The 10,020-nt window shown below is 35.1% G+C and overlaps 1 protein-coding gene across 1 annotated transcript; it reads right to left on the reverse strand.

Annotated features, from left to right (window-relative positions):
• Window positions 1-1,063: 1,063 nt before the first annotated feature.
• On the reverse strand, window positions 1,064-8,918 carry LOC143569689 (coatomer subunit beta'-2-like). The gene is made up of 25 exons (XM_077055543.1): window positions 8,821-8,918; window positions 8,622-8,642; window positions 8,004-8,065; window positions 7,797-7,851; window positions 6,497-6,533; window positions 6,092-6,417; window positions 5,862-5,993; window positions 5,623-5,771; window positions 5,424-5,492; window positions 5,121-5,271; window positions 4,937-5,002; window positions 4,625-4,813; window positions 4,325-4,465; window positions 4,158-4,232; window positions 3,891-4,067; window positions 3,711-3,802; window positions 3,504-3,620; window positions 3,247-3,363; window positions 2,720-2,789; window positions 2,412-2,608; window positions 2,252-2,345; window positions 2,055-2,161; window positions 1,819-1,951; window positions 1,551-1,744; window positions 1,064-1,338 (listed from the first exon to the last, which is right to left on the reverse strand). The coding sequence occupies exons 1-24, from the start codon at window positions 8,821-8,823 to the stop codon at window positions 1,559-1,561; spliced, it is 2,766 nt and encodes a 921-aa protein (XP_076911658.1). The 5' UTR covers window positions 8,824-8,918; the 3' UTR covers window positions 1,064-1,338; window positions 1,551-1,558.
• Window positions 8,919-10,020: the final 1,102 nt, after the last annotated feature.

Here is a 10,020-nt window from a genome sequence, read left to right on the forward strand (position 1 = left end):
TATTTGATTGTAATTGTAATGGTTGGTTTTGAGCTCAATGATTTGGAATAATATATTGATTATTACAATAGCGTTGATTTATAGGGCCGTGATTTTTAACCGCAGCCCGAAACCCAACCCGACTAACTATTAGCCCGCACTCGAAAGCACTGTTGTAAAAGTAGGTTTACAAGGCCGGGTACTTCTCGAGTACTCGCTACAAGGTCTGGCGTCAAGGGGAGTTTCTTTAACTCCGCCTAGTTACTAAGAATCGATTAAAGATGGTCAACATCAGCCATAATCACATCTAGTTAGTCAACTTAGCCCGATTTTAACTTAAAAAATAAAACATAATTCATATTTCTATAATATTTAAAAAGAATATCACTTTTTTTTTTTAATTATTGATTAGCAAATTCTAGAATTATTTTGTGTTTAAAAACATATTTATATTGATATTAATTTGTTTTGTTATAAATATTAGTAAACATATGATATTTGACATATATATAATATCCAAAGGTTAATTTTCTTTATATTTACCATATTCGAGTACTCTCTGAGTACTCCCCGAGTACTCCAAGTACTCCCAACTCTCCAGTCAGCCGTCTAGGGTCCGCTTATCGACTTTTGCAACCTTGCTCGAAAGTACGCATACTCATGAAACCAAACCCGAGTGTACAACCCGAACTAATACAATTCTAGTACCGATTACTTTTAATGGGTTTCGGGTAAACCCGAATAACCCGTTTGCTAAGTATTCTATTCAATTGTTATATCACGTGTCTTCTACTATTCAATGAATATCGTTGCCTACCCGATTCCTTTTTTAAGTAGCCTATTCCATTCCGATTCCAACACACTAATCTAGAGATTAGATATATGAGTATTCAATCAATCAATCGGTTCTGAGAGTAAATCCTTGCAGGTATGCATCTGGTCACATTTACGCCCTAAATACGAATGTATGTGGATTCATTTTGTTTGATTTTGATGTTGATTCTATGCTTTACTTAATATTGTGATTTCAACTCATTCATAGCATTAGATTATTATTTGCAATTACAATCAAAGGACCTCATGGTACCAAAGTGTTAGGATTCATGTATGATAAAACTGAAACTTTGAAAGCATGCCAAACAAGAGCCTATAACCAATATAAGATATTTCTACAATGGCAGTAACAATTAAACTTAAAAAACGAAAACAAAACGAATATCGGTAAAAACATCGCTACAAGGTAACTACTAAAAACTCGACACTAATAAACTCAAGCTCAACTTTATATTTTTATGTCCCTCAATTACACCACCTTCAAATTAGATGTTCACCCCTTCTACATTTTCCATCCACACCTACCTACAATTAAAAAAAAATTGAAAATTAAAAACTCTTTATTTATACATTTTTACCCCAAAAATGAGCCACCGGTCGGGTCGGCCCATAACCAATTTGTTCACTTTTTTAAAATTTGTATGTTCATGATATTTTAAAAAAACAATATTATTACAATAATAAGCTATAACTTTAATGAAAAAAAACAATTAAGAAGATTCAATGATTTACCAAACAAATGCGTTTAGGCGGAAGGTTTTTCGGTGTTATCCGGGGCCCACTCTTCATCGGCTTCATGACCATTAACAAGTACAGCGCCATCTGAAGAATCATTATCTTTAGCAGCATCGTCTACCTCTTTGACTTCTGCTTGACCCACCTCTTCTTCACCGTCAATGAATTCGCCTTCCTTATCACTCTGTTCTACATCCTGTGTCATTAGATGAGATTGTTGTAGTTAGAAAACACAGAAGTAAGAAGTCGCCAATAAATGAGAAATCGAACCTCATGATCCAAATCTCCGTTTTCATGTGGTTCTTCCTCAAGATCCAACTGCATGTTTTTGAAAGTTTCGACTAAGGTGATATGTGGTCTATTAACATGGTTCACATATTCTGATGCTGGAGGATAATGGCCCCTACACAAAAAGATTATTAATGTCAAAAGCCATTTCATAAGTTAATAATGAATTAAATATTACAAGAGAAACTTAAAAGAAATATTCAATAATCAAATGTAACCTTGTTTCTGCAGCATGTGCTTCAACTTCAACTGCAAGTTGCCAATCCTCAAACATGTTCGGGTACTCGTCAGGATCTGCTAGAGATTCTGCAGCCTTCTGGTTAACCTGTATTTAAATCATGTAACTTTATATAATGCAGAACTGACAAATAAATAGTGGAAATAAAAAAAGAAAAAATGAAAATTAAAAACTAACCTTGTTAAGGTCTTTTCTCCAAAGGGCGACTATTTCTGAAACTTTGCTTGGAAGATAAGAACGAGCCATCAAAGCAGCTTCGGGAATTCTATTGCTGTAGTGGAGAGTAACTTCAGAGATGATATTTTATTATGTGTAAGAAATATGAGAACGGACTAACCTGTCAACCAATAACTGTAGGCAGTCTTCTAATTTACCCAACATGAATAAACAAGCGAAGGCAACATTATTCTTTCCGTTCTCTTTTGCAAGAGATGCAAGTTTTGAAAGTTCTTCAGCGTCTCCTAATGAAGAATAAAGGAGTAACAAACCGCTTAAATCATTTGCGTGTTTCAAACACTCCTCAGCCATGTCCAACTGCAATATGATAGTTATTGTCATCAATAGTTAGATAGGATAGTGAACCAATTTATATGGCCTCTTCATGATGAAAATAATTAATGTTCCATTTAAAAAAAAATAGTATACCATTCCACTAGACATAGCCAGTTCACCCAACTGCTTCCATTTTGACTCGCTTTGAGCTACCAGCGCGATATCCTGTATAAAATAGAACAAAAGTTCATCACAAGATCACAAATTAACCAAGATTCTTCTTCTCTCTAAATTTTAGGTGTGAGAGACAACCACAACACGACATGAAAAGAATCCGGGTTTGGGTTGGCGTATATAATGTGTTTAAAAACTGGTCGTGTTCAGGTTGATCGGTTTAACATGTATAGTTAAACGAATTATGCAGGTCCCACCCATAAGCCTGTTTATAACCCATGTACAACTTGATTACTACCCGCCAACCCATTTGGCATGCTAACCATGGGTTAAACGGGTTGTGTTCGGGTTACACGATTTTAAGTGTGTGGGGTTAGGGTTGATGTTTTTACACGAATATATTTAAGGACCATGTTCGGTTTAAATGTTTCAGCGCGTTAACCCACGGTCCAATTGACACCCCTACTAAATATAGTATTTCTTGCTAGCAGAAAGTGAGCTAAATTTCCTTTGCGATCTCTAGTTTACCAAGCTGAATGGCCAGCTCAAATCTATAGTCAGGATCTGTAGAAACTTCCAATGCCTCTTCAGTCATCCCTCGTGATTCCAGAAAACGAGCAACGCTGTAATAGAAGCCATTCATTTTATCAAATTCCGACTATACTATAAAAGAACATTGATGATTCTATGTTTAGAGTTTGTAAATAGACAAATGTACAAATGAAAAAAAGAACACTAAAAGAACAAAATAATTGAACTCTACCTATTATGATGTTCCTTTGGAATTGATGGCAAAAGTGCGCTAGCTCGTTCAAGTTCTCCGCGCATCACAAGTGTCTTGTACTCGATCAAGGTGAGAAGCAAGGTGTATCCAATGACACTAAAGTGTAAATAATAAGATAAACAATGTCAATAATGAGCTACTGGTGCTTAAGTTATTGTATCTGCTAAGTGCTAAGATAACACTCACTTAAACTCTTTGTCAATGAGATAAACTCTGCTCTGATTAGCTAAATATCCTAGAAGATACATTGGTCGATCCAGATGAAACATTGTAGTTACCTAAAAAGATCAATCCATTTGATGATTTATAATATTAAACAAACACGAGTAAATAAGATTACTGTGACAAGTAATAATAGACCATTACCTCGCCACCCACACAATAATTAAGCCTCCATGAAGAATTATTGTAAATAAAACAATCACCAACCCATAATCCAGTTCTAACTCTTTCGCTAACATCATAGAGAGGTTCAAACGAATCCTCAATACCTTGCTCATCAACACCTTTTCCGCTATCTATATGAGCAGCCACTACATCACGCTGCAAAACAATTTTAATATATTACATTAGTCACAACTTTTCAAAAATACCCGAGTAAAAAGTATACAAAATAAGCTGGTTTTATCTTACATTGTACTTTAGTATGTAGAATGATGAATCACTCGCAATTGTTACCAGGTCACCACTATCAGCCCAGTAAAGATTCTGAAAAAAGGATGAAAATCATGAAGTGAATTATTAACTGAAGCTAGTATGGTATGATATGATTGACGAAGATGGAGATAAGTACTGTTTACTTTAACATTGACATCAACCCGTTGAATCAATCTACACTCAGCCCAGTCATAGAAACATATGAAATCATTTGAGCACATAGCCAGCAAAGATCCTCCAAATATTCGTTCAGCTGAAAATGTCGGCCGGATACTTTTCTTTTCCTGATTAAATACATCAAAAACATAAAACGCATCAGAAATGTAAACAATAATTTTGGGGTGGATGTTGTATAATTTATTTGCTAAATTCTGAAAATAAATGCAAAAAAAAAAAGAAATAAAAAAATAACGTTTGGTCTAGTAATGAGATATCATATGTACCTGAAAAGATTTGTTGAAAATTTTAATCTTGGATGTACTTTCCCTAACAGCATATTCACCATCAGATGACCAAACAATCTCTAAACCAGAGCCAAATGATCTATTTCTCCATGCTAAAGCTGTATATATGATGTATTCACCATCACCACATACAACCACAAACCTCCCATTTGGATTGTGCTTTAAGCTCTGCACAAAAGATCACAAGCAAGAAAAGAAATAGTGTAAACTAGTGCAATTGAACTGAAAATGTTCAAAACTAAGTGTCAAGTGTTTGGGTTTTCAAAGTTTCCAGAATCTAGCACTACTCACTTGGGGGTAGAGATCACATGTTCCCAGCTCTTTAACTGCTAAAGGCAGCCTCTCTCCATCAGAAACCTGAAAAATAAAGGGATAAAAGATATGTAATGTCCACCTGGCAGAAACAGGGGAAAGGAAGAAACGGCGATTTTATTTTATTTATCTTCAACAAGACAAGGTGAGTGTGAGCCCAAACCTCATAATCAGCTCCAACACTCTTAATGTTAACAGTCTGGATTTCATTATGTTTAGCCCATATAATTTTTCCACTATTGTCCATGCTAGCAACAGGCTCTTCCCGCCCAATTTTCACCATTATTGTCCCTTCATCATATCCCATCACAATCCTGTAAAGAAAAGTAATTAATCACAAACACATTAATGATAAACGAAGAAGTATCAAGAATATTGAGGTATGCCTAAGGTCTTATCAGCAACTTTTAATATAACACTAGCATACTGCTAATATATGACTTACATAACCTCAAAACAAACTTACCGCCGTGAACCTTTCATGCACCCAATAGCCCAAACCCTTTCAAGTCCATAGTTCAAGGTGTTCTCAAGTCTGCAAAAAAGGGGATTGTGTTCATAATAATGCAAATGATTAAAAAACAATGTCATCAAACAAAATGCAAAGAATCAAGGTAAACATTAAAAAAAACAATTCCCAATACAATGTCAGACACAGGATATACCTGTAAGTGGTTGAATGCCATATACGTACAGTACCGTCTTCAGAGCCAGTAATTATAATTGGGAGCTCTGGATGGAAAGCAACAGCAGAAACATTGTGTGTATGACCTTCTAGAGTCATGACACAGGCTTTAGTTTGATAATCCCATACCTGTTTCAAATTATTTATAACATAAGGGATAAGATGCATACTACTGGAATCTATAAACATAACTGGTGAAAAAAGTAAAAGTCCACAGACCTTAGCAGTGTGATCATCAGATCCAGTAATAAGAAAAGGTTTATCTCCACCAGTAAAATAATCCACACAATTCACTCCTTTGGAATGGGCATCCAGTGTGAAGTTAGGATCAGGTGAACCAAGATTCCAAATCTAAATATAAAAGATAATAATAAGCACATGATAAACTAATCTTGTAGAATGTAACTGATCGGTGTCAGTTACTAGCGAGGGGACATGTGTAAGATAACCTTTATAGTGCGATCAAGTGATGCACTTGCGAAAGTATTGGTGTCTTTAGGATTAAATGTCACTTGCATAACATAGTGAGAATGACCCTCGAAGATTTGAGTACAGTACCAACTTTTCTCCCAATCCCAAAGCTTTATAAGCATGTCATCAGATGATGATAATATGTATGGTAGTGTAGGGTGAACCGCCACACACCGGATATAATCAGTATGTGCTTCATATACTTTGACTTTATCCATTGTGTTGTAGTTGTATACTCGGATAAACATATCATCTGCACCAGCAACAACCCACTGCTTGCGTGCTACGAACTTTGCTGATCTGACTGCAAAATAATATTGGGTATCCCATAAGCCTAAAGCCATGCATAATAACACAATAAAAAATAAAGTCTGATAGTAGACCTGGTAGCTCGGTAACCTCAAATGATTTAACCATAACCTGCAATTAATAAAATTACAAGGCGTGTGGTCACTGACTGAATATAAGAATATAGAGGTATTTAAGTAATGCCTATGGATGTAAGAGAGAAGGTTAATTGATGTATACTTGTCTCCACAAGGGAAAGTTAAGCAACAACCAATACTCTGAAACGTGAATATATTTATCTATCTTTTATCAATCCAAAACTTTAAACCTTTAAGATGTGTGTTATAAAGTAAGGGAATAGTAATCGTAACTAAACTTTGCTTCTAAGGAGTGCACAGGGCATTGTGTGCGGTTTAGATATAACTTAATAAACCCCATTGGTTCAAAGAGAAAAAGAATATACAGGCGGAATTAAGTGTCTGCATACGATACATTTATTTTTAATTCATGCAACAGAAATATGAGAGCAATAGTGCCATATAAATGATGAAATGATCATCCATGTTCTTACAAAAATTTCATGGTGTGATTTCACCTATAGTTGTTCTATGCTTTATGATATTGAAGGAACACTGCAAGTTGTAGACATGACCTAATTTCCTTATGCAAACTTTGTTCATAATTCCATATAACATAGTAATTAATTAATTAATCAATCAATCAATGAGAAGGTAAAAAACTTAACATCTTAACCCTTATGCAGTATTTATTTCCTGCTTAAAAACTATTTATACTATTTAAAATTATACTATCAAATACCTATCAAGTATTATTAGGTTGCATGAAGTTGGATGACAAAAATTATATTATCTTATACATGGTAAATAACGTTTGGCATTAGCTACTACCTCTCAAGTATTATTAGATTGCATGAAGTTCGATGAAAAAAATTATATTATCTTATACCAGGTATATAACTTTTGGTGTTAGCTACTACCTCTCAAGTATTGTTAGGTTGCATGAAGTTGGATGACATGTATTCCTTGGTTATTAATCTAGCAAAAACTATTAGTGTGACAATTTAGAAGGCTACTAAAATCATATCAAAACTTATATATGTGCAGTTACTTAACAATTTAACTGCATGACTACAAAAATGCCTACCATGACCTCATCTATGCATGACAACTGCACCAACTCCCTTCACAACAAGATAGAACTAGCATTCTAGACTTATAAAAATACCCTAAATTTTTCTACTAAATCATTGAAGCCACCATAAGAAAAAATATGCATGCATGTTTACTTTAGAAGTGCCAACTGTGTCCCATAAATGAATATCTGTCATACCCTAAAGCTGCCTAAACCTTGCTAAACTGGCCTCAAAAGTCATACCTGAGTCTGATAATCCCATATGCAGACCGTCCCCGAATACAAACTTGCTAGAATCCTGTAAAAAAACAAGAGCACCATTACAGCTATTAGTTCATAGAAGCTACCAATCACTGACTGACAATGCACATATATTCACAATAGAAAAATACATCAGTCACGACATAAATTCAGCTACAACGAGTAAGAACTAAAGAGTATAATATTTACCATGGCTCCGTCGGATGCAGATCCACAGATTTTACTCTTTCTGATCTTTGAGCAAGTTTCCTCTGCCAAATACACTCATAATTAGAATAACAACAGAGAATTATAACCTTTTACAGAATGTGCTAGGATCAAATACAAACAAATCTTAACGTGAAAAGTGTACAAATAACTAGAGTAATTATTAGTACAGTTTTAAACTAGATTGATTATTAGTACAATTTCCTCAGCCAAATATACTCATAATTAGCATAACAAGTTAATAATTGAGAATTATAAATATTTATTTAATCTGTTAGGACCAAATACAACCAACTCTTAACGTGAGAAGTGTACAAATAACTAGAGTAATTGTTTTAGGATCAAATACAAACAGCTCTTATCCAGAGAAGTGTACAACTAACTACCATAATTATTATTACTCTACACTAGCATCATTATTATTACTCCACTTCGTTTTGTGTAGTGTACTAGTGTACTTACTCTATTCTAGAACTGTGGATTATTACTAATTACTCTAGCTATCTGTACACATTTAGTAGGTTAATTTCATTTGTACCGGATCCTAATAACAAAAATAACATTGAGTAGATTCAATATGAGCAACAACAATAACAGTACCTTGATCTCGAGTCTGAGAGGCTGCACCAAATTGCATCACAATATACAAAACAAACATAAAACAAAGCATCAGTCAGTTACCACACCAGATCCAATCCAATCGAATAATAATAATGTGATTCAACAATTAAACCGAATCAGATCAACCGGATCCAAATCAAAATCAAGTAGAATAGAATTGAATTGTGAACTCACTCACCATCGTGTTGATCGAGATTGGAACCCTAGGAGATCCGATTAGACGATCCGAATCTGAAGTACGATCCGATTCGAACGATTTGTTGAGGTTTTAGGGATTAAAAATTGAGATCGAATAACGGTGCCTCTGTGAATTTGGTGAAGAAGAAGAAGAAGATAGTAATTACAGACGCAAGTGTGTGTGTGTGTATTCGTTTTGTTTACTGCACTACGGTATGCATGTTGCAACGACTAAACATTTCGGGTAATTTTCATAAAAGCTCGTTAGACTCGATATTCGGTCCCTAGTTTTTTATAAATTTGATACTAATATCGTACCGATCTTATCCCTACATTAGACGTCTAAACGTTGGTATCCTGATAACATCAACTAAAATGGTGTTTGGCCTAGCTTTTATTTTCAAGTTTATGTTTATATTTTAAAGTAGCTTATGGCTTATTTTCAATTATTTGATAAGCTATTTTTAAGTGTTTGGATTAACTTATATTCTACAAGTTGATTATACGTGTTAATAAGTTGTTAAATCTATCATTCTTTGATTTGTTACTGTAGAAACATGAAATTAATCTGACCTGATCCATGACGATGTTCCCCGGTCTTCGAGATGAACGAACCACGACTCGATCTTCTTCTCCGGTAGCTTGAGATCTGCAATGGCTTTTTGGGGATGTGGAGGTGACTGCTAAGAAATCTCGAGGATCTCTTGTTTACAGACACAAAAATGGTTATGGTGGTGGCTCTTATTGAGAACAACAACAACCAACCCTTAATAAGGAGGTGGAGACCTCCTTATATAGGGAGCCTCATGGCCACCATCATGGTACCCTAATGGGCCTAGCCCAGTTAGGGTTACCTCCACAAAACCCCCTCAGCCCAATAATATTGTATTAGTCCATATAATAAAAATAAGCCAGACGTAATAAATTAAGATCGTAAGCCGGGTTTAGTACCATACCCCTACAAGCCCCCCAAGTCCAGTGTTGCTCCTAGGCGTGCAAGCGTTTAGGTGGAGCGCTGGACTTCATAAGGTGTGTTAGGATATGAGGCGGTTTTTTCCCCTTTCTTCGGCCTTGTCTTTATTGTCTTTAAGTTTTGAGAGGTTTTCTCCATGATGGTGACATGTTGTGATCCTTATGATAATGATGGTGCACTGGCATGAATAGGATATAGCACGCATCATAACAATAGTGGCGCGGGGCC

Source organism: Bidens hawaiensis, unplaced genomic scaffold (assembly GCF_021521415.1).
Source record: "Bidens hawaiensis isolate Kalapana, Puna unplaced genomic scaffold, B.hawaiensis_p1.1 tig00024637_1, whole genome shotgun sequence".
Classification (NCBI taxonomy): domain Eukaryota; kingdom Viridiplantae; phylum Streptophyta; class Magnoliopsida; order Asterales; family Asteraceae; genus Bidens; species Bidens hawaiensis.